At 44.5% G+C, this 24,048-nt stretch overlaps 3 protein-coding genes across 4 annotated transcripts in view; 1 reads left to right on the forward strand and 2 right to left on the reverse strand.

Moving 5' to 3' along the window:
- Positions 1-1,293: 1,293 nt before the first annotated feature.
- On the forward strand, positions 1,294-6,735 carry desmb (desmin b). Its single transcript, XM_007575309.2, has 9 exons — positions 1,294-2,025; positions 3,478-3,538; positions 4,057-4,152; positions 4,223-4,384; positions 4,485-4,610; positions 4,775-4,995; positions 5,062-5,105; positions 5,196-5,284; positions 6,120-6,735. Exons 1-9 carry the CDS (start codon positions 1,448-1,450, stop codon positions 6,159-6,161), a joined length of 1,419 nt encoding a protein of 472 aa, XP_007575371.1. The 5' UTR covers positions 1,294-1,447; the 3' UTR covers positions 6,162-6,735.
- A 639-nt stretch (positions 6,736-7,374) lies between these two features.
- tmem198ab (transmembrane protein 198ab) lies at positions 7,375-16,730 on the reverse strand. Its single transcript, XM_007575314.2, has 5 exons — positions 16,349-16,730; positions 10,553-10,765; positions 9,843-10,424; positions 9,558-9,754; positions 7,375-9,478 (listed from the first exon to the last, which is right to left on the reverse strand). Exons 2-5 carry the CDS (start codon positions 10,707-10,709, stop codon positions 9,326-9,328), a joined length of 1,089 nt encoding a protein of 362 aa, XP_007575376.1. The 5' UTR covers positions 10,710-10,765; positions 16,349-16,730; the 3' UTR covers positions 7,375-9,325.
- A 1,222-nt stretch (positions 16,731-17,952) lies between these two features.
- The window catches only part of cyp27a2 (cytochrome P450 family 27 subfamily A member 2), a 6,618-nt gene continuing 522 nt past the window's right edge, over positions 17,953-24,048 (reverse strand). Inside the window, exons 2-10 of one of the 2 annotated variants that reach the window (XM_007575313.2) lie at positions 23,248-23,438; positions 22,787-22,986; positions 22,381-22,578; positions 22,126-22,289; positions 20,508-20,674; positions 19,575-19,656; positions 19,260-19,496; positions 18,942-19,060; positions 17,953-18,441 (exon numbers count right to left, since the gene is read on the reverse strand). In XM_007575313.2, the coding sequence (XP_007575375.1) occupies positions 18,944-19,060; positions 19,260-19,496; positions 19,575-19,656; positions 20,508-20,674; positions 22,126-22,289; positions 22,381-22,578; positions 22,787-22,986; positions 23,248-23,438 (1,356 nt within the window). In that variant the 3' untranslated portion in view covers positions 17,953-18,441; positions 18,942-18,943. Of the gene's footprint in view, positions 18,442-18,941; positions 19,061-19,259; positions 19,657-20,507; positions 20,675-22,125; positions 22,290-22,380; positions 22,579-22,786; positions 22,987-23,247; positions 23,439-24,048 lie in introns of both variants that reach the window. The other variant, XM_007575311.2, reaches the window with a different exon arrangement.

Genomic DNA, 24,048 nt, shown 5'->3' on the forward strand with positions numbered 1-24,048 from the left:
TTCTCTGCAGCTCTGAAGAAAACCAGAGGGATGAATACACACACACACACACACACACACACACACACACACACACACACACACACACACACACACACAGAGAGACTCTATTAATAGATGTGAGAGCAGCAGGATGGAACGTTGAACCCAATCAGATTAGATCAGATCAGATCAACATGTTGGAGCAAAATAAAACACAAAGCAGATTTTAAAGAACAAAACTAAGATTAAAAATGTATCTGGACTCTGAACAGTTCCTCTGAATCCAGCTGGAGTTTGAAAAGGTGAAATAAACTGTGAGGTGGTGACCTATGACCTGCCTCCAAACGATTTCTGGACAAATGAATCATAACGACTCAGTTAATCAGTTTTATCATTTGATTTATTTAAACTCAGAACTAAAAATGTGAGATGAACTGGAAACATAGGAGCTGCTGCTGCAGGTTATCAGGTCTTAGATTTTATTTTTCCTTCTCTTGTAGATCTGACAGGTTCTGGATCAAACTGGATCAAACCTTCAAACCCAGAAACAAAATGGAGTTTAAAATAAATACATTTTGTTAATATGATCGTATTTCACTGGAAATACTTTCAAGTGATGTTTGGTGGTTAAAATCCAAAAACCCTGTAAGAATTATCATCATCATCGTTATTATTATTATTATTATTATTATTGTTAATACTTTAGATCCACATTGTTTCTGTTGTATGGAAGGAAAATGTTTTTCCATGTTTTTAGCTTTAATAAAAACCTGTTTAGTTTTGATCTGAAACGATAAACTTTGCCATTTAAACATGTTTTATGGTCACGTTGCTCCATGTTCTGTCTGAGCGAACAGAGTAAAACTCCCAGAGTTCCCTGCAGCGGCGCCAGGCTTTACCTTTATAAGGCAGCGCAGGGCGAGAGGCAACGCATCCTCACATTGGTATGTCCTGACGACAGGGAGGACTGGAGACACTCAGGACGGCTGGAAACCACCAGAGAGACTCAGAGAGCGCTAACCCTGTTAGCTTCCTTCAACAATTTATTGATCATTAAACAGAAACTATTCAGTATCTGATCAGCCATTAATCTGAAGCATGAAGATGGAAAATAAACCTGAGATTCTGCTTTAATGTGAAAAAATGGGAGGATTTCTGTAGGAAGTGACAAGTAGTTTGGTGGTTTAATGGTTAAATGAATAAAAGCTGCTGTGATGTGCCTCATATCATCTGGTTCATGTTTCCCTCTGGAGTCTTTCGGACCACAGGAGGAGCTGCGGCGGGCCGATTTGGCCCCCGGGCCTCCAGTTCGGCCCCTGGGCCTCCAGTTTGGCCTGAATGTGAGGAAGAGGAGAGGCGATGAAGAGCTGATGTCATCAGGAGGCTGGAGGCGGGGCAGAGGGGTAAGTAGAAATACCCCAGGGCGGTTCGTCCGTCTCAGACCTCCAGCTGCAGCACCTCCATCATGGCCTCCTTCTCCTCCTCCGCCCGCTCCGCCTCCTCCTACCGCCGCACCTTCGGCCATGGCTCCTACGCCTCGCCGTCCCTCAACCGCTCCTTCCTGGGCCCCGCCGCCGCCGGAGGGGCCCACGTGACCTCCAGGGTGTATGAGGTGACCCGCAGCACCGCCGCGCCGACCTACCGCCTGTCCACTGGGTCCCTGGGGACCGCGGGGCCCCTGGGGGCCACCCGGGTGTCGGCGGGGCGCTACGGCGGCCTGGGGGAGACGCTGGACTTCAGCCTAGCGGACGCCCTGAACCAGGAGTTCCTCGCCACACGGACCAACGAGAAGGCGGAGCTGCAGCACCTGAACGACCGCTTCGCCAGCTACATCGAGAAGGTCCGCTTCCTGGAGACGCAGAACCAGGCGCTGGTTCTGGAGGTCCAGCGGCTCCGGGACCGGGAGACGCCACGCATCGCCGACCTCTACCAGGACGAGATGAACGAGCTGAGACGGCAGGTGGAGGTCCTGACCAATCACAGAGCCCGGCTGGAGGTGGAGAGGGACAACCTGGCCGACGACCTGGACAAGGTCAAGATGAGGTAGGAGCAGGAGTCAGGGGTCAGGAAAGAGGATCAGGGGTCAGAGGTCAGGGAGGAGGACCAGGGGTCAGAGGTCAGGGAGGATCAGGGGTCAGAGGTCAGGGAGGATAAATTCTGAACTAATTTTAATCTCGTCTCGTCGCTCTGAAGGTTTCTGGATTATCTAATTTCATTTTATTTTTATAAAACATACAGATAAAAAAACTATTTTGAAAGGTTATAAATAAATGAAAGTATGTCCTTTTAATATGATTTCAATATTAATAATGTTAGAAAAACTTTAAACCTGGAAATTAATTAACAAGAGCGGGCATTTTGATTATTTTACCATCTATATGTTTAATTATTTATCATTTAAAAAGAAGCTTTAGTAAAAATAAAACTTGTGACATCAGCAGAGCTGCAGCTCGGCGCAGAGAGCAGACCTGCAGCTGAAAATAATCAGACTAAAATATTATTGTTTTCATATCTCTGCTTAATAACTGACAGTTTGTTTCTCTGAGGCTTTAAACTGATGCTTATTACATCAAACAGTTTGTTTGGTGATATTGTTTTATTTTATTAACACCTAAAGGTGTAATTAAATGTGCCCATGAAATTAAAATTAATTTCTTCTAATGTTTATTAATAACAGTGGGATTAGCATTAGCATTAGCTTCACCTCCAGATTATGAACAATTGATAGCAGGAAATCTCTTTAATTTATTCACCACTTATTCACAGGTATTAAGAGATTATATCTTAGATTAGATTAGATTAGATTAAATTAAAATAAATTAAATGTGTTTTGACTTTTTCCTATTCAGTTAAAACAAATAAAAAAAGCTATTCAGTAAGTTAGCTTTCAGCATTAGTTAGCTGGCTATGAGATGCCCCACATTATTTTTGATTAATATTTATGTTATTCTTGTTAATCCCACATCAGACTGAGTTTATAGGAAAGTTTCTAAAATAAAACTGAAACTTTTCCTGCTGAACCAGCAGCTTTAGTTTTAGCCTGGCTAAACGTTTATTGTTAAATTATAAATGAAAAGGTTTTAGTTTAGACTCTGTTACAGATTACAGATTAGTGCTGCTTCAATCTGACCAGAGTTCATCATGTTTTCTTTATAAAAGGAGAGAAAGACTCTGCAGCGAAACAAAGCCGCCAGAGAGACACAGAGTTTGAGTCCAATGTTTAGATTAAACTGATTCACAGGAGCTGCAGCAAGAAGGAGCTGCAGCAGCAAGAAGGAGCTGCAGCAGCAAGAAGGAGCTGCAGCAGCAAGAAGGAGCTATTCCATTTCTAGACTTAGAGAATGTTTCAGGTAGTTTGGTTTTGTTTCTAAAGGTGACATGACTCAAATGAAGCGCTGTGTGTGTCTCTGTGTGTCTCTCTCTCTCTCTCTCTGTGTGTGTGTGTGTCTCTCTGTGTCTCTCTCTCCCTCCCTCTCTCTCTCTGTGTGTGTTCAGGTTGCAGGAGGAGATCCTCCAGAGGGAAGAAGCTGAGAACAGCCTCGCTGCGTTCAGAGCTGTGAGTCTTGATCAGATTTGATAATGAACTGATTTTCTGCTGTTGCTGTTTTTATTGTTACTTATTATTATTGCACAGAAACAAAACACTTTTCTATTAATAATTTTATTTTAAAATGGTTTATAACTGATAGAATTAGGTTGTTTACATGTCTTTAGCCAACATGTTTTTGTTATTTTGAGGCTTTTATTTTCGTTTGATTTCTGCATTGGGCTCATCCGGGATCCTTTTTTATTCCGTTGTAATCCTGAAACAATAAAATCCTCCCAAAATACTTATCAGATAACATTTTAATTTTACAGAAAAGTTTCTTTTTCCTTGAATATTTGAAAGGAAGTGAATAGAAAGGAAACAGTTTTCTCTTGCATGGATTCCTTGCATCTTTTTTCTGTTATTCACAAGTTAAAGTTTAACTTTCTGTTCCTCCTGTTTAACTTCCTGTTTGACTTTCTGTTTGACTTGCTGTTTGACTTCTAATTTAAACGTGTCGCTCAGAGGATGTGTGATTTGTTCTGTAGGACGTGGACGCTGCCACTCTGGCCCGTCTGGACCTGGAGAGACGCATCGAGACCCTGCAGGAGGAGATCGCCTTCCTCAAGAGGATCCATGAAGAGGTTCTTGTTCCTCCTCCTCCTCCTCCAACCTGCCCAGTCCAAGCCCCAGACTCACTGTCTCCCCCTGCAGGAGATCCGGGAGCTGCAGAACCAGATGCAGGAGACGCAGGTCCAGGTCCAGATGGACATGTCCAAGCCGGACCTGACGGCGGCGCTGAGGGACATCCGGGCCCAGTATGAGGGCATCGCCGCCAAGAACATCGCCGAGGCTGAAGAGTGGTACAAGTCCAAGGTCACCCACTTCCTGCTGCTTCCTGTTTATCTGCATGTGTATCTGACCACTAGAGGGCAGCACCGATGGAGCAGATGAAGACGGAGTTCTGTCCCTGCAGGTTTCGGACCTGAACCAGGCCGTCAGTAAAAACAACCAGGCGCTGCAGCAGGCCCGCCAGGAGACGCTGGAGTTCAGGCACCAGATCCAGGCCTACACCTGCGAGATTGACTCCCTTAAAGGGACGGTAGGTAGAACCAGAACCTCACAGGTCCGGGAGTGTCCTCAGAACCTCCTGATGGTTCTGATACTCCGATTCTGATAATGGTTCTGTTGCTAACTGGTTCTGTGGCTAACTGGTTCTGTGTGGTTAACTTGCCATGTGTTTCTACCCTGTTGGTTCTGGTCCAGAACGAGTCCCTGCTGAGGCAGATGCGGGACATGGAGGAGCGCCACGGGCGCGAGGCGGGCGGCTTCCAGGACACGGTGGCCCGGCTGGAGGCCGAGATCGCCACCATGAAGGACGAGATGGCGCGCCACCTGAGGGAGTACCAGGACCTGCTGAACGTCAAGATGGCGTTGGACGTGGAGATCGCCACCTACAGGAAGCTGCTGGAAGGCGAGGAGAGCAGGTCAGAACCCGCACAGAACCTCCAGAACCTCCAGAACCGCCCGGCTCTAACCACTGTCTCTTCCAGGATCGCCCTGCCCATGCAGAACTTCTCCACCCTGAGCTTCAGAGGTACATACTGCCCCGATGGTCCCTGAACGCACCGCCGGTCCCTGAACGCACCATCTCTCCTGACTCTGACTCTCCTGTTTGTTTGAGCAGAAACCAACCCAGAACCGCTGCAGCGCTCCGCAGAGACCCACTCCAAGAAAACGGTTCTGATCAAAACCATCGAGACCCGAGATGGAGAGGTAGTGCCGATACACACGATACACACCGCTGGACCAACACATACTGGCACACACTCAGTGATACACACTGCTGGACCAGTACACACTGACACACACCGTCACACACACCGACACACACATCAACACTGACCTCCCAGGTTGAGAATGCTCTGTGGCCTATTCAAAACATGTTGGCTACATTTTAGCACAGAATCTACAGTTGGGTTTCTGTTGGTTGGTCAGCAGTAACCAACTGCTGACCAATCACAGGCTGATAATGATTAAGTGGGCGGGGCTTGTGTTGCTAGGTAACATCTGAAACGGTTTGTTTTGCAAACACCAACAACATAAATTAAATCAATGTTTAGTTTTTTTTAGTGCTCAGGTTGGAGGATCATCAGGAACTAAAACTAAAGGTGAATTTATGTCAGATTCTCTTTGACTGATGAGTTGATCGGCTTTTAAACTGATCATTTGTATCGATCGGCACTGGAAACAGGTCAGGTTGATTTTCTGTTAGTTCTACTCTAAATGTCTAAATGACGTTTTTCCTTCCTGGTCTCACTTTTTCATCTGGATTCAGGATTTAAAGTTTCCCTTGGTTACACTGACCAGCACCGCAGAAAAAAACGAAAACCAAACGAAACGTGAAAAGTTTAAACCCTGATGCAGAAAATCCCTCCCTGTTGCCGTAGTTTTTCTCGCAGAATCTGAATCCTGGAACAAATAAAGCAGGAGGATGTTTACTGTGGCGCCACAACGGATCTGCATGTGGACCCAACCGGCCTTTAGCTTTAGAGTTAATTTTGGCTTTAGCAATAGCAGTGCTGCTCCTGACTTGAGCTTCTGTCTCCAGGTGGTCAGCGAGTCAACGCAGCACCAGCAGGACATCATGTGAGGATCTGCAGGAAGAAGAGACGACACGACGCTCCGCAGCGCTCTGACCAACTCAATCTAATAAAGCTGAACTAAACACAGCGCTAGCATTAGCATTAGCCTGCGCTGATTTCATCCTGCAGTGAAACGATTCATTTATCGCTTTGGTGAATTCCCATAAAAACCATCAGATGATCTGAGAAACTGCAGCAATTAAATGCCACAGGAACATCGGTTCTGCACTTCTGTTTCATTACAGATTATAATCAGAAAGTTATTTACTAATATGAGATTCAAATATGTAATAACGATTATTATAGGAAAAAGTTGAAATGATTGATGGAGAAGATACTAGCATTTTAAGGATATTAGGCTCAGATAATAATTCATCCTAACTACTTTAAAACAATAATTTAATTTTATTTCATAAACATCAGTCAGTTTATGCCTCCTGTTAATTTAAGAATGGATGGAAATCGGTTCATTAAACTAAAATTTAGTCGTTAAGCTGACAACTAAACATGATCAACTATGGAGCATCAAAAGTGCCACAATCCATTCAGTTCTTAAAATATGTGATCTTATCTGTGATCTTTTAAAAAAAATGTATAAATATTAAAAATGCAGACATTTTAAAAAGTGTCCATAATTGACACTCAGTTATTGTAGTTATTAATTATTCTTTAAAACATCATTATATTTTATGAAATAGCTAAATCTGACACTAACGTCTGATTGTTTGACCTGAACAGCAACACAACCACGGACCAATCACCATGCGCAGAGCAGAGTTAGTCCCGCCCACTGACTTTGCTGACAAATGAAACTCCTGATTTATGACCATAAATAATTATGTAGAAAAATAACTGCAGCAATTATTTATTCTTTTAACATGTAACAAACTTTATAAATTATTATTCTATTTTACAAGTAAGTGATAAATATGGATAAGTGTGAGTCATTTTTTGAATCGATCACATATCACAATAAAGTTTTGCTCTACTTTAAATAATTCAATACATTACAATTCATGTAAATTGATTAAAGAATTCACATTTGTATTTTTGTTTTGGTAAAGTATTTTGAAATTGAATTCAACCAGTAAAAATAAATAATTGTTTAAATTTAGATTAATTTTTGATGTTTAAATGATCGCTGCATTAATATTACAGGACATTAATGAGCGGAAGAGCAGATACAAATCGGAAAAGATGATTTTATGATGCTGACGATAATAAAATTATTTTAATGTTTTTATTGTTTTAACAGAGCAGGAACACATGCTTTAAATATGATCAGAGTCTTTAAAAACATGATCACGTTATGTGATCATGTTAACTGCTGAGCAAAATAAATAAAACACCAAATAAATAAATACAGCATGTCTTCATTCCTGTTGGACATTAAAATAAGTGCAGAGTGTTTCTGTACAGGTTTCCTGTTGGAGCCGATCGCACCAGGAAGCTAACCAGTTCATCTCATGCAGTTCAGCTCCTCACACTAAACGCATCACTTCCTGTACACAGTTCTTCTCTAAAAACACGTTAAAGTTTCACATTTTACCAGACAGATGTTACATCATCCTAAATAAAGAAAAACACAATGGAGAAATCAGACAGCTGCTGGTCTGATTCATCCGTTTACACCGGCACCTCAGTCTGGATCAGAACCCATAGAGGCTAACGCTAGCTTTATGTTAGCTTCTTATTAGCAGAAGCTAGAGGTGGATACCTCTACGCTAATGGGCTAATCGACTAATTGGCTAACAGAGGGAACTAATGTTTAATGTAGCAAATCAGCATTTTGCTAACTTTGAAAACATTTAGCACACTTGGCTTCCAAAGTTTAAATTTACTTGGTTGTTTTGTAAACTTTCAATTAAATAAAATTTGGCATCTGTGATAAAGTTTTGTTTACATAAATCAACTCAACCTGACAATTTTAATTTAGAAAGTAAGTAGCTTCAAAATTCAAAATGGCTGCCATGCTAGCTGCTGCAGTGGAGCCCGTTAGCGGTTCGGTATTCACAGATTTCTTTTCTAAAATATTCCAAAGAAAATCCAGTTCAGAAGCTGAAACACCGAGAGCGAAGAAGAGGAAGACTGCAGACGTTAGCTTCTGCTAACACCGGTCCACTTGCACGCCCGTTGAGGTGAGTTTGGTGTTTGAATGATGTAATAAGAAGCTAAACGTGTTTTTAGAGGGACGTTAGCTGTTTGAAATGGCTGTGGTCCCAGACCAAATGTCATTGAAACCAGTTTTCAGGTGTTTGGGAGGTGCCAGTGTAAACAGAGCTCTCTCTATGGGAAACAACACAACCTGACTTGGTGTTGCCATAGCTACCGAAGGGAAGTGTCCCACTGAGCGTTTCGGTTGGCCGACCTGGCAGTCCAAGGAGAGGCGAGGCAGTTTGACAGGACAGCAGTGTTCTGTCCAGCACCAAGGGAGACGAAGGGTGTCCCCTCCATTACAGAGAAAGCATCTCTTCGAGTTCCACAGAAGGTCGTTGTGGTCTGGATGGCACAGAAAGAAAAAGACGTCCAGTTAGTGTTGAGCTGTCCCTTCCTGGTGAAGCTCAAGGATTTGTTTGAGCCCAAGCAGTTGAGGAGCTGGTTGCTTCTGCAATACTGGTTGACAAGTTGGACAATGATCCAGAGTTGGACAATGACCCAGAGTTGGACAATAATCCAGAGTTGGACGATGACCTAGAGTTGGACGATCAAATAGAGTTGGACGATCAAATAGAGTTGGACGATGACCCAGAGTTGGACGATGACCCAGAGTTGGACGATGACCCAGAGTTTAATGGTGACCCAGATCTTTGACTGATCTGGCGTTAGAACCTGAGCTGGGTTCACAGTGGAACCACTGGAGTCGATGTTTGACTGAAGATGGAGGCAGAAAGCTCAGAACCGGGTCAGTAGGTTCCTTCAGTGTTGGAGCTGTGGTGTGTGGGTATTTAGTGTCTACATGCATGTAATGTCACAAAACCAGTGGCTAGCTTAGCTCATTAGCCACAGTTAGCTTAACTCATGTGTCAAGACTTTGTAGAGAGTTTAAAGGTGGGTAGATTCTCCCTGCTGGGTCAAAGGTCAACACCAGAAGGTTGCCTGTCAATCCGGTGGTGAGTGTAGTGGCTCTAGTCAGTTCCTCCTGATCAGTCCCGTGAAGGTCAAGGGTCAGAGGTCAGGCCCGTAGAGGTGGCCCTGCGGCCCCGGTGAGGGGCGCCGTGGAGCCGCAGTCGTAGCCCATCTCCACCACAGCGTGAGCGCCTCCTACCAGCCGGCCGGGGAAGGGCTGCGCCTGAACCTGCCGGTCCCGGAAACTCTGGATGTAACTCTGCAAGACAACACAGAGACAGCTGAGACATGGAGACCCTCTGTGCGCTGGGACACAGACGGCGTGTGACGCTGGCTACCGGCGACAGAACGTCGGTGTCGTAGCGGCGGATGGGGTTTGGCTTGCGGCGGTAGGCGGGCTCGGCGTTGAGCTGCTTGGCCTGGTGATTGTGAGAGGAGCCATGCTGCTGCTTCTTCTTCTTCTTGTTGCGGTAGCGGTCATCTCGCTGACGAATCCGCATCACCTGCATCCTTCGCTGCTGGCGGCTGATGATCACTGAGGAACAAGGGACAGACAAACTTTACAAACATCAGGGTGTGATGACCTGCAACATCAGCGTCAGGTTGGGAGATTGTTTCTTCACCTTTGGTGTGGGAGTATCCTTCGGCGGTCACCTTCCACTGAACTATGACCCCCAGCAGGGTGAGGGACGGCCACACCCCCAGCACCAGCCAGGTCATCCAGCACACCGGCTTCCCCGGCTCCACCTTGATCCGCTCGTAGATGTACACCAGGAGCGCAAACAGCTCCAGGAAGTAGTCCAGGGCCACGGTGATGACGGCGGCGCCGAACACGGCGGTGGACAGCGTGGTGAAGAGGCGCTGCCACTGCAGTGTCAGCACGGCGAACAGCATGCCGAGGCCCAGCAGCACGCCCAGCGGCACCCAGACGGAGCGCGACGGGGCCTGGGACAGCTCCGCCATGCCCACCAGCGTGGCCACGCCCACCAGCAGCCCCAGCAGCAGCCCCACCATGAACAGCCCCACGCTGCGCACCAGCATGGTGACCAGGCCACACAGCGTGCCGATGCCCAGCCCGATGCCCACCGAGGCCTCCACGCTCAGCTGGGTGTCCAGGACGCGCTCCTTGTAGCACAGCATGAAGATGACCACGGAGCCAAACATCAGCCCGGTCAGGAACATCACCGCCTTGAAGCAGCGGTAGCCTGGAGGAACGCAGCAGGGTCAGGGTCAGAACCAAGAAGGAGATCAGATCGCAGGAACCGTAACCAACCGGCAGGATCCGGTCAGGATACAGTTCCATCAGCAGCCGGTTGAATCCATCGGAACTCACCGAAGAAGCAGTAGATGATGCCGAAGAGGCAGCACATGGAGCAGACCACAGAAGGGACCACCGAGTAGCGGCCTTCAGGGTCCAGGCAGGCGTCTGGCTGCCCGGGTCGCGGCTCCTGGTCCGGCGGCAGCAGCATTGTCTCCAGGGTGGTCGCCATGGCAATGAGGAGGAGATCAGGAGGTTAGAGAGTGGTGCTCAGGTGAACAGTTTCACCTGCAGAGACAAACGAGAGAAATCAAAGGAATCAGATTAAACGACTAAACAGAAGCAAAACTCAGAAAGACATGGTCTGGGAAGATCCAGAGAGATCTGGAGAGGTCTGGAGAGATCCTGGCCCACATCAGGTACTGACAGATGGAAAAACTCTGTCAGGATCCAGCCCATCATTCAGTTCTAAAGCTGGTTTCTTCTTCAGTCCAGTTGACCCAGTTCTATTGGAACCAAAACTGCAACATTTGATCCATTTCCAGCTGCTGGAAATGGATCAAATTTCCAGCAGCTGGAAATTATTGCTTTAAAGGTATTAAAGTATACCTTTAAAGCATAAAGGTATACTTTATGCTTTAAAGTATACCTTTAAAGCATCACCATGGTAACCACTCACAGTTCAGGCAGTCCATGCCTGAACTGTGACTGCAACCCTAACCAAAACTCAATTCATACCTTAGTCCTAACTCTGACCCCTTACCCAAAAACAGGGTTTCCCCTTGTGGGGACCAGGCTCCGGTCCCCACAAGGAGCAATTGGTCCCCACAACATAGTATATGTCAGGAAAATCGTCCCCACAAGGTATTACAAACAAACGCGCACACACACACACACACACACACACACACAGCCCGCTCCATATCGCCAGCTAAACTCTCTGAGCCTTTTTTTCTATCCAAACATCATTTTAATAATCATCCTGCGGTCAGAGATTAGCAGGCCGAGGCCGACTGACCCGCTGTGTGTGTCGATGTGTATGTGTGTCGATGTGTGTGTGTGTGTGTGTGTGTGTGTGTGTGCTGGCAGATGGATCGCCCCCCTTGATGTAAAAATAAAAACAGAAGTTTTTTTTTCTTCTGCTGCTGCAACAATAACACCACCAGGCCCCACCTCCTGCTTCCTGTCTGTTGTCATGACAACACAGAGATGCAGACTGACAGGAGAGCAACAGATCTGAGTCTGCAGCTGGACCAATCGGAGGCACGGCTGCTGCTCCCATAGCAACAGCGTGAGCCAATCAGGGAGAGTGTTTGTGTGGGTCCTGCTGACTGTGAGGATGACATGCAGGATGCCACAAAATTACATTTATTTATAGTTGTCAAATTATTATCAATATTTACTGAAATTAGGACTTTGTGATGTGATGTGATTACTGATTAGTTTTTACTTCTATATAAAAATGTGTTTATTTTATTTTTTCCTAAACATGTAAATATGTTTGTTTACATTTTTAAAAGAGAAAAACAGAAAAATATCCACATAAAAACAGAAATAAAACTTTAAAAAAATCACTAATATTTGAACTTTATAAATCATATGGATACTTTATTATTGACAGATTCTCTACTTTCTGTTAGTGTGAATCATATTTAGTTTATGTTTATTCTGATCGCCTGAATCCTGGCCAATCAGGAGCAGCGTGTCAGTTACCATGGCAACGGTCATCAGAATTATGGTGACGATGCTCTGTGTGTTCAGTTATAAATATCATTTTCCAAATTGGAAGAAATCAACTGGAATCTTTTGACAAGAAAAGTTTTAGCAACAGAAACCTGAAATCCAAGATGGCTGCCGCTTAGAAAACATGTGAAGCTGTTGCAATGAAAATCAATCAAAATCAGTCACAACATGTTCATCTGATGTTCAATGTTACACTCAAAGATTAGCTGCTAGCTAGTCTGGCTATTTAGCATTTAACATTTAAACTGTTAGCATCAATAAACGGCCATAAAACCAGCAGAGAGTCAATATTTCAGCTTCTGACAGAAATGATGCAGAATTTGATGAACAGCTCCAGTTTTACTCCAGGAAGCAGGAAGTAGGATGGATCCCAGAGGATCCCTGAGAATCAGAGAGGATTCTGGCTGAAGTTCACAGGTCTTCAGGTTTGGTTCCTGATTTGATCTGTTGGATCTTTTTCACTCTGCAGAGAAAACGATGAACCAGGCTGAGAAATAACAAAATAATTTATTCAAGTTTTAGATTTTGAAACATTTCTGAGGCTGAATTTAATGGAAAGATCATTTTGGATCTCCATGTTCCTGAATTATTTTAAAAATATTCCAGGTTTTCAGAAACACTGGAAGATTTATAATCTGCTAAATGTTGCTGCTTCAGTCTCTAATATCTGGATTAAAATGTCATTTTATCAGGATGTGTAATCCTGCTAACAGCTGGACTAATAATTCAGATTATAATCTGTACATGCAGCTATTGATCTATTTATTCATCTGATTTATTTTACAGCTGAAGAAGAAACTGAAATATATTTAACAAAAAAATATTCCTAGTTTACAGAAATAATGTCTTTAAATCTGAAGGAAAAGATGTAAAATAATTTAATCTTCATATAATTAGAGTTACAGAATAAAAATCAGATTCAGGAATAAAACTGGAGCAGAAAGCAGCCAGAAAATGTCTGAACCAGGTTGACCTTTGACCTCTGAGAAGACTCCAGGCCTGCAGATTCACTCAGATATGATCCAGAATAGTTCACCTCACATTATTGACTGATAAATCGATCAGAACAGAAACAGACCCGGTTCTGGTCAGCAGGACTCCACACCAGTGAAACCAGTGAGACCAGCTTCACAAACATCCTGTTAATGTAGAAAATGTTTTACTGAACCAGCAGCTTCACTTTGACCTGAAATGTTCAAAATGAGAGAAAATATCTGAAAACATTCTGGAAGGAAAAACTGAACACAAATTTAGAAATAAAACAGGAGATCAGAACATGAGCAATAAGCAGAGCAACAGCAACTCCTGGTTGCTGCTTCCAGCAACGTGAAACGCTTCATGCTGAGCAGCAACTGTTGATGCATCAGAGAGCAGATTTCACCGACAGCCTGAACGCAGTGCATGTGCGTGTGTGAGTCAGTCTGTGTGTGTGAGTCAGTCTGTGTGTGTGTGTGTGTGTGTGTGTGTGTGAGTCAGTGTTCCTGCGTAGCCTCCACAGACCTGCTGCCGTCTGACTTCATCGTGATCCTCAGCTGGACGCCGAGCAGAACGACAAAGTTTACAGAAAGTCGATTTCTGAATCATTTCATGAAATAAAAATAAAACTAAACCAGATCAGACTTTATTTAGGATCTATAATGTTTAATGAAGTAGAAAAAAAAATTTAATCTTCACCTTTGTCTAAAGTCTGACTGAAGTTCTGGACGTCCAGCGAACTGGACCAGAACTGAACCGTACCAGATGTTTACTTCCTCAAACAGCTGAGGTCCTCTCCTCTGATTGGTCCTCAATCATCCAATCAGCTGAGGGTCAAAGCGTTGAGGAAGGAGTTGTCAGGAGGGTATGAACAGCCAGTCAGATGCAGAGAAACATTTGATGAGTCAATCATGGATCAATAAAGTTCTGATGGATGATTAAAACCCTGCAGGTCCATAACTAAGGATCTAATTTATGTGGGTCAAACTGATGGCCCGAGGGCTAAATCCGGCCCGCCACAAGCTCTTCTTGTGGCCCGAATTACATGAGTCAGTCCCGACGGTTTGTTGTGATTCTGTGTTCATGGAAACTCAAGTTAAATCAACACAGCGCCACATTTTTAAGGCTGATGCATCAATGTGAGATTTACTGAAATATTTTCTGAAAAATGCTGACAGTGATGCTAACTCCCACCGGCAGGTGGCAGTAAGTCTTATTCATGTCTTATTCCTCTGCTGCCTCAGCCTGACCTGATGTCCATTACTATCAGCTAATATCCATTATTATCAGTTATTATCTGTGATCGATACGGCAAGGAACAAAAAGTCACATTTACTGCCAGAAATAATAACAAATATTACAAATATTTCAGAATGAGCTCCACAAAATCAGAGATTTTAACTGTAAAAATAAAAAAGTTACCAAAACAAACAAAAACCCGGTGAATTCTGGAGGATCAGATGATCAGATGTTCAAAATTATTTAATTTTAAGAGGAACTAATCCAGAGAGTCCTATTAATATTTGAACAGGTTATTAATGGGTTTTATTGATTCTGGTGCCGCCGGCCCTGTAAGAGCATTCATGTTGTTGAGTTTAATCCTGATTTATTCTGAAAATGAGTTATAAACTCTTCATCAGCTGAATAAAGTCCATCAGTCACTAAAATCCAAAATGAAGCGAGTTCCAGATTACAACTCAGATTAGGATTATCTGAACAATACCAATTATTACTGCAGGTTTACTGATCGATTGATCAGTGACTTATTAAGTCAGTCAGCAGATATTTCATTTAAGTCTTTTTTATAACAGCATGTTAGATTACAGTGTCGTTTCTGCTGCTCCAGAGTCGAGCAGCAGAAAGTTTCTGACCCGCTCCAATGCTCCTGAACGGCCCCGCAGGTCAGATCAGCAGCCGGGCCGGCTGGCCTCCATTGGCTGGATCATCAATATGAGCCACCGGGGCTGATGTGAAAACGTGACAGAGACGCCGCCGGCAGCAGACGTTCCATCACAGGGACGGAGACAGACTGTCCTCTGGGCTGATGCTCCACTGGGAGCTCAGGATGAAGAGACACGACCCAGAACGACGTTCATGACCTTCATGACCTCAGCATCACCAGGCAGCAGAGACCCAAAACATGGTGTCAGTGAGGTCAATGGTTTACCAGGGGACACGGTCCATTAGAAAGATTTTCAAAATAAAGGATCAGAACGATCACCTGATAACCAACTGAAACCACATCAATAAATACGATTCCCTGAACACCTGGAGCTCCACCTAAAAACACCTGCAGCTCCACCTGAACAACTAAAGCTCCACAGACCTTAAACAGTCCAGCTGAGCCACCAGCTCTGTCATAGGCAGATGACCTTTGACCTCACGTGGAGGCAGGTGAGTCACGCTTCATGACTCGCTCTGCGGCTCATGCTGATCATTCTGGCGCTCTCGCCCACCGCCGCCATGACTTGGCGAGGCGTTCTCACGCCTCCTCAGCAGGTTACATAAAGACGCAGAGGAGCTGGCGAGTGATGTCACTTCCTGTCAGGTGGCAACCTGGAGACAGAGGAGCCGTCATAAACTCAGATTCATCTGCTGATGTCACTTCCTGTCTGATGAGACCAATCAGCTGCTGAGGATCAAACTGATCCAACTGGATGAAGTGAATCAGAACCACAGGCTGATCCCATCAGAACCAGAACCAGATCAGAACCAAAACTGCAGCACTCCATTATTCAGGCCTGATTTCTCAAACTGTAAAGTTTCTGAGATTTATTCTGATTGTTGTAACAATCTGCAGTAACCTCTGACCCCTGCAGTAACCTCTGACCCCTGCTGTAGCCTAATGTTTTGACCCAATGCTTAAGATGAGGAATCACGTGATGCGTTCACGTTCCGGTCCAAACGCAGGAAAATGCATCAGCGCTTCTGTCTGTTGACTTTCTGGAAACATGTCAACGTGACGTCACATAAATTACCAGGTTTTAGCGAAGAAGAACCGGAAGTGTTGCATTTCTGTTGGATTCTTTCACGACCCCTTCACGGACCGTGGGGCAGCTCACACCCATAAACACAACATGCATTAATCCGTTGGTTTTAACGAGTCAGGACCACGTCAGAACCGGGTCAGAACCGGACCGTGGAAGCACTCACCATGTTCCCCGCGGCGGGTCGCGGTTCCTCCGCCTTCACTGCGGCCCCGGGGCCCCGCGGAGTCCCGCGGAGCCCCCCGCACCGACCGACTCCATGGCTCCCCGGGTCCGCAGCAGCAGGCAGAGCGGTGGGCTAACCATCCATCAGAACCGGGACCGGGACCGGGCTGGGAGGACGGAGACCCGGTTCTCAGCTACACGGACTGCTGGAGCATCCAGGCTGCGGTCCGGTCTGGATGATGAAGGCGGTGCGTCAGGAGGAAGAGGAGGAGGAGGAGGAGGCAGCAGGCCTGTGCGGCGGCCCCTGCTGGCGGAGTTTATAAATGCACCTTTAGCTGTAGCAGCACCGCTAGCTTGATGCTAACTCGGTAAACCAGCAGATTTTACAGCAGAAACATCCGGAACCATAAAGGAGATAAAGGAGACTATTTTAGACAAAAAACTCTGAGAATTTAGAAAGAAATTACTGAGATTATTTTCACAATTTATGAGTTTATTTATTTCGACTTTTGAAACTCAGAAATTTCCTTGTTTTTTTTGTTTTTTTAAATCCAAGATTAATCTGAATATTAATCTGAGTTTTTTTTAGCAAATATTTATTCTTTGATGATGATTCTAATACTAATACTCCGTCATAGAGACCCATTAAATAAAAACTAAAAATAGATTTTTATAAGTGAAATAAATGCTGAATCTCTAAAATGCAGTCAGAAATCTGGATGTTTCTCCTGTCAGGATGAAGATGGATCCTGGAGGGAATCATTTATCAGAGGATCTGACAAGTTTTCCTCAATTCTGGGGAAACATCGGCTCTCTGGGACCATCCGTCATCTCCTCATCATTACTGGAGCAGATCTAAGCTTACTGTAACATCACATCTTTAATCATTGAAACAGGGAACCAGATTATCAGCCCTGAAAATGACTAAAAGAAAATCAGAGGGAAACATGGTGGTGGCAGCATCATGATGTGGAGCTTTAAGTCTCCAGTCTGGAACAGAAAAGTTTCTGCATGAATTAGAATTTTCTGGATCAAACTAAAAATAAAACAGGAAGTCAAGATGATGGAGGCTGCTGGACGTCTCCCAGTGCTGACTAGGAGCTGCAACTGGACCAGCAGGTGGTGACTGGTTTACAGAGCAGTGTTCACTGGTTTACTGTCACATTAGGAATGGAAAATGTTTTAAAGTGGTTTAAGTCTGAATTCATCAACTAGCTGGTTAAAGCTGGGCGATGGGTCCAAACTGGATCTGAACTGGGTTGGATCAGATGAATCAAACACCAGACTTGTTGCCTGACCAGTGGATGTACTGAATGTTTGCACTGGAACCAGTTTGAGTCCATTTGGGTCCAGTCCATCTGGATCAGAGTGTTTGGTCATAAAGCTGCAGTCGGTCTCCTGCTGCTGTAAGAAACTCCTGCAGCTTTGAAACTTGTACAGAACAGAAACATTTTATTAAATAGTTTATTCAACTTTATGGAGAGAAACAGAAATATGAATAAAAGCATCAAAAAGGATCAACATCCAGAATTTAAATGATTTATAAAATGTTTCTGTTAATTTCAAAATATATTTTTTTCTAAGTAATAAATCAGAAATACAAAGTTCAGAATTTAAAAAATGGTTTTACAGTAAAATAATTTCCCTGTTGTAACAATAAATATACTTCAGAAAGGCACAGGTACATTCAAACACATGAAGAACGCAGTCAGGCCGCAGCAAGCTAAATGCTAACCACATATTAGCAACAAGCTAAATGCTAACCAAACTGAGCTTCCACTTCTTCCTCTGATCTTCTCCATCTGCAGGTCAAAGGTCAGAAAGCTGATAGAACTACAACATGTGTTGGGGCCGGTGGTGGAGGTATCATAATGTGGGCCATCTGTTCCAGAGCAGCTGGAGCTCAGAGCACAGAAACGGCCTAGTCAAAGCCCAGACTTCAAAAGCGGTGAGAACAGAAACCGATACAGAGGCAGAAAATCATCTTCAACTTCAATAAACTGAATATTAATAAAAATGTTTCTGTTAAAGCTTCTCCTCTGGACGTGGTGAAGAATCCAACCCTGAATGAGGCGTCGCCCCCTGCTGGAGGCTCTGAGAAACACACAAACAAACAGAACAAAGAGGCATGAGGCTGGAAGACAGGATGAATCCTGATGAAAACATTAATAATACTGATACAAATATTAATAATTCAGACAAAAACAGCATTAATGGGGATAAAAACATAAAATGTATGAGAAATGCTGCTGAGTCAGAAATCTTTTATTAGTTTGTATTACTTCATTTAAAATCTGTTATTTTATTATTAAAAATGTGCTGTAATTATCTCCAGCAGGTAAATCTGGTTATGTTTGGCCTTCAGGGGGCGCTACAACAACTAACACACCAAGCTAAAGTATTCACACTCTGAATAAACTGATCCAAAAACAAATTTAATGTTTTTATCTTCCTGAACATCAACATGATGAAGATCTGTTCAGAGATTTTCTACTTCCTGTTGGTCAGAAATGAGTTTCAGTGAGACTGACTGTGGAGGACATGAAGAAGCTGTAAACGGTTTCAGAAAACAGCAGGAGAGTGAGTGCCGCCACCTTCAGGCTCTGGGCAGGAAGCGCAGGTTGATGGGTCTGGACGGGATCAGAAGAGTTCTGGTTTTAGGCTCAATGAGAGGAGATCCGACTTCAGGGTGAACGTTGTAGTGCTGCATCAGCTGGAGGACACACACAGGAAACACACACACAGGAAACACACACACACAGGAAACACACACACAGGAAACACACACACAGGAAAACAGATACATTAAATAAATCAAAAACACACTGGTCTGTGTCTCCCTCGCTCCTTCTCTCTCTCTGTGTGTGTATGTGTATGTGTGTGTGTGTGTGTGTGTCTCCTCCCTTCCTCACCCTGGACAGAGCCAGGTGCATCTCCATCTCTGCCAGCCTCTTGCCAACACAGGCTCTCACTCCGACTCCAAACGGGATGAAGCTGTAGGGATGATGGCGGTAGAAACCAGGCGTGGCTCTGCCGCAATGGCTGCTGGGAGATTCCAGCTGCAGCCAGCGCTGCGGCAGGAACTCCTCCGGCGCCACGAACTCCTCCTCATCGTGGGACGCAGCGTAGTGACACAGGTGGAACTGAGTCTGCAGGGGGACAGAGAGACAGATGGGGGAACAGGATGAGGACAGACAGACAAATGCATCTCCTCTTTCTCCTCTTACCTTCTTGGGGAACCAGAACTCATCCACCACCACCTCGTTCTCTGACACCAGCCGTCCGTTTCCATGCACCACCGGATACAAGCTGCAACACACACACGCACAGACACACCCACACCCACATAGACACACACGCACACAGATCAGGACCTTCCTGTCTCTCTGCAGGCTGTAAGACGCTGACACGCTCCATGAAGCTCAGACCGAAACTTTCTGAACATGGTGGTGGCAGCATCATGGCCATCGCCATGGAAATGCTCAGCAATCGGATGGAGCGCTGAGGGCGGTGAACCAGAAAAACTTTGTTTAAAAAATTTATTTCAGTGGCTTTAACCTGCAGGCAGGAGAGACAGAGGCTTGTTTAAACTAATTAAAATTTATTTAAATGAATTTAAATTCTGGTTTTTCTCCTTTTAGCTCATGATTTTAAGTTCATTTCCATCTGAATACAATCCTCCATCTGGAGTTTTTCTTTTTCTCTGTTTTTATTGGAACTGAAACTTGACAGGAGAATATGGATGATTTAGAGCGGGCTTTGACTAGGCCAACAGGAAGCAGGAAAAGGTTCTGAACCGCTCCACAAACTGAGAATAACAAACCAGGAGGCATTAGAAGTTCCTACTTTGACTAGGCCCTTCTGATCAGAACCAGGTTCTGTTCTGACCCGTCGGGTCTGATGAGGTTCTGTGAAACTAAACGGGTCAGAAAAGGAAAAACCTAAACGTCTGAGGATGTTTTTACCTTAAAATCATGATTTAGTCTCAGATTTCAGCTAAACTATGACAGAATGTGAAAACAGTCTGAGAAAAACTTTGATTTGAGACGAGATTCTGGAATATTCCGAAATATTCTGGAATATTCTGATGATATCTCATGTATTTTTTTTATTTTCTGTCACTTCCTGCTTCCTGTCAGGTTGTGGGCAGGGCGTCTCACCGCAGCGTCTCCTTGATGACGGCCCTCAGGTAGGGCATCCTGCCCAGCTGCTGTGTGCTGGGCGGCCGGCGGTCGGGGCAGACGGAGTCCACCTCGGCCTGCAGGCGGTTCTGGGCGGGTCGGTCCCGGGCCAGATGGTACAGAGCCCAGGACAGAGTGTTGGACGTCTGGAGGAGGAAACGTTCAGTTATAGATTTATTATTTACAGGTTTGATCTCTGAAATGATCAGAACCAATCACTTCAGAACCCAGATTAGGAGGATAATCCCAGATTATCATTAAACTGCTTATCAAAAATCCACAGAGGAAGAAATTATCAAGAAAAACGTCTCATTTATTGAGAATATTGTCATTTCATATTTTATTTGTTCTAAACATTTTTATCAATATCTAGAAAATATTTCAGATGATCTTTATCTGTATTTAATTAGTTTTCATATTTTCAAACATTTTGGTTCATTTAGATCCTAATTTATTAGATTATTGAGATTAGGACTAAATAAGTGATTCATCTGAGGTTTATGAATTCATCACTTTTGGTTTATATTTTATAAATAATCTAAATATTTTTACAGAATCAAACCAGGATTTAGTTTGTTACATTAATCTGGAAATAAAATCTGAGTCAATCTAAAGGAGCAGAAACAAAAAGTTGTTAATAATTAATAAAATGTTATTAATATTAATTAATAAGCAGCAGCTCCGGTTCCTCAGTCTTCATGACGTTTCAGATTCTCTGATCAGAAAAACGACGACACAGCAAAATGTTTCCTAAAGCTCCAGCTGAACCGAAGGTTCAAAGGTCAAACAGGAAATATTAAGATGATTTGAACAAACTGTGACATTTAGATAACTGAGTCTCTGCTGATCGTTGCTCCTGCAGAGACTCAGTGGAATGAACTCTTTGTTCTGTTCAGGTCTGAACCTGTTCAGGTATGATCTGAATATTTCAGCTCTGACTCATCCAGAACCGAGCGGCGCCGAGGCGAGGCGCAGCGGGTCGGGTCAGGTCAGGTTTCTGTAATCAATCCGCTTCATCTAAGAGCTTCATAAAAACATCTGAAAACAATGACTAGCTGTAAAGACATCTCCAGGTATCAGAGGAAAAACAGGAAGAGGTTTACCATTTTAAAGAGAAACTAATTATTACATAAGATGTGTTTTCATGAACTTCCTGTTGGCAGCAGAGGAAACAGAAACAGTTTGAAGAAACGACAGAAACATAAAAACATTTTCTTGAACGACACAAAACAAAACTATGACCAGAAATCTTAGTTTTACTGTTTTTTCCTCTATTTGTCACAAAGAGCCTCAATAAAATTCAGTAAATTTGAAATTATATTTAAATGTTAATGTGTGAAACTTACTGATTCACTTCTTTAACTGAGAAAGAAACGCAAACTGATGGGGAAGTTTGCTAAAATAGTTCATCACATTTTTATTGTTTTTATAAATAAGTGCATTGAGGCTGAAAGAAAAGAAAAACATTATCACCAAAAAACCAACAACTCATATTTCAGAGATTAATTTCTGTTAATCTGAGTTTCTGGTGTTTTTACTCCATTCAGTGTTCCCATCTAAACATGGCGTCACATCGATGCCTCATGGCGTTACTCACCGTGTCGACGCCGCCCAGCATCAGCTCCGTCACGCTGATGTAAACCTCAGCTCTGCTCAGCCTATCAGACGACAGCAGGTATGTCAGGTACATCCCCTCACCGCCCCCGCCATTGCCAGGCTGCGCCGCCAGCTCCGCCATCCGCTGGTCCACCAGCTTCTGAGCTGAGGAGACGAGACCGGTTATTGGGACCAGTTACTGGGACCAGTTACTGGGTCCGGTTCCGTGTTTCAGGAAGTCCAGCTGCTGACCTACCTACGCCGTAGAGGTCGTCCCAGGCCTGGACGAAGCGTCTCCAGAAGGGGAGGAGCCTACGGCTCCAGCGCGGCAGCAGCACCACCAGGTCGGACAGCGTCAGCATGTCGTTGACGGCGGTGATGAAGCGCAGCGTGTCGGTGGGGATTTCCTCCTGTAGGCATCCGAGCCGCGTTTCAAACAGGACGGCAGAAATGCCTGCAGGAAGGCAGGTCGTCAGCTGATGAGAAGGACACGCCCCAAAACATGAAGACACGCCCCCAAAACATGAAGACACGCCCCCAAAACATGAAGACACCCACTGAAGGCCACATCCCCAAATCCCCCAATCTGATAAAGGTCACACAGCTGTAGCAAATCACACCCCCAGCCTGATGCCCCGCCCCCAGCCTGAAGCCTCACCCACCTTCAAAGCCAAACTTGTAGAGCTCGGCAGCCAGGTCGGGCACGGTGGCACCGTCGGGGCTGCGGCGCCGCAGTAGTTCCAGCCGGGCCAGCAGGTCGTCCACCACGGACTGGACCACCGGGGCGAAGACCGACACCTCTCTGGGTCGCAGCATCTTGGGGTTCAGGACACTGCGGATCCGGTGCCACTCCGGTCCAGATCTGTAGAACCACAGTGAGACCCGATCAGCGATCAGAGTCGGACTGCTGAAAAATCATGAGACTTTAAACGTTTATGAAGAAACAGAATTTTATCAGGAGCCTGAAGACGCTTTATGAGGAACCAGACATTTCTATTCAGCCACACGTTGTCATGACAACAGATTAGAGTCACAATTCAGATATTAATAATCAACCAGATCTGGTTCTGATCTGGTTCTGATCCAGTTTTGATCTGGTTCAGCAGACAGACTCTGGACTCACTCCACATGCAGGCCGTACGCCTGCCCCCTCAGGTCCCGGTACTCCTTCCAGTGCGGCAGCTCGACCCGGACCGGGTACCGGCCCTCCTGCTGGATCACCTGGGCAATGAGCCGCGGAGACGCCACGTTCACCAGCTGGAACGGACCGAACCGGGATCGCCACATGGGGCCGTACCGCCGCTTCTGGAGGCACTGAGGGGAGACAGAGGGGTCAGGGTGGTGGAACACACATACTGTAACACACACACACTGTCACACACACATGCACACTGTCACACACACCCATCTAGCCAAATGGTTCTGGAAGCTCAGACTGGTAAACGGATCGTCTCTCAGAATTATTTCAGCTTCAGCAGCTAAATTAAAACATTTTGGATCATTTTATTTAAAGATTTCTTCTGAAGAAGTTCCAGGAATGTTTCATCTAAGCTGAAGCACAAAATTTAAATATTTTAGTTAAAAAAAAGGCAAAACATTTAAATTTACAAGTAAAATAAAGAAAATCACTTTTGGCCGTTTGTCAGATATTTTTCATCTTCATTTAAAACTTTTTGATGTAAAATATTATTTGCATAACAGCAGAGAAATAAGTTCATGCTATTAATCACATCTATATCTATAAAATCACATTTATATCTATCCATATCGGGCTGAAAGATGCAGACAGAAAATATTTAGAATATTTTATAATAAAAACTAAAAAAAGGAAATAAACCAAAGAGACTCTGAGAGAAAGAGAGTTACCTGCAGCAGTGTGTTTTACCTGCAGCAGTGTGTTTTACCTGCAGCAGTGTGTTTTACC

The sequence above is a fragment of the Poecilia formosa genome, unplaced genomic scaffold (assembly GCF_000485575.1).
Source record: "Poecilia formosa unplaced genomic scaffold, Poecilia_formosa-5.1.2 Scaffold374, whole genome shotgun sequence".
Lineage (NCBI taxonomy): Eukaryota > Metazoa > Chordata > Actinopteri > Cyprinodontiformes > Poeciliidae > Poecilia > Poecilia formosa.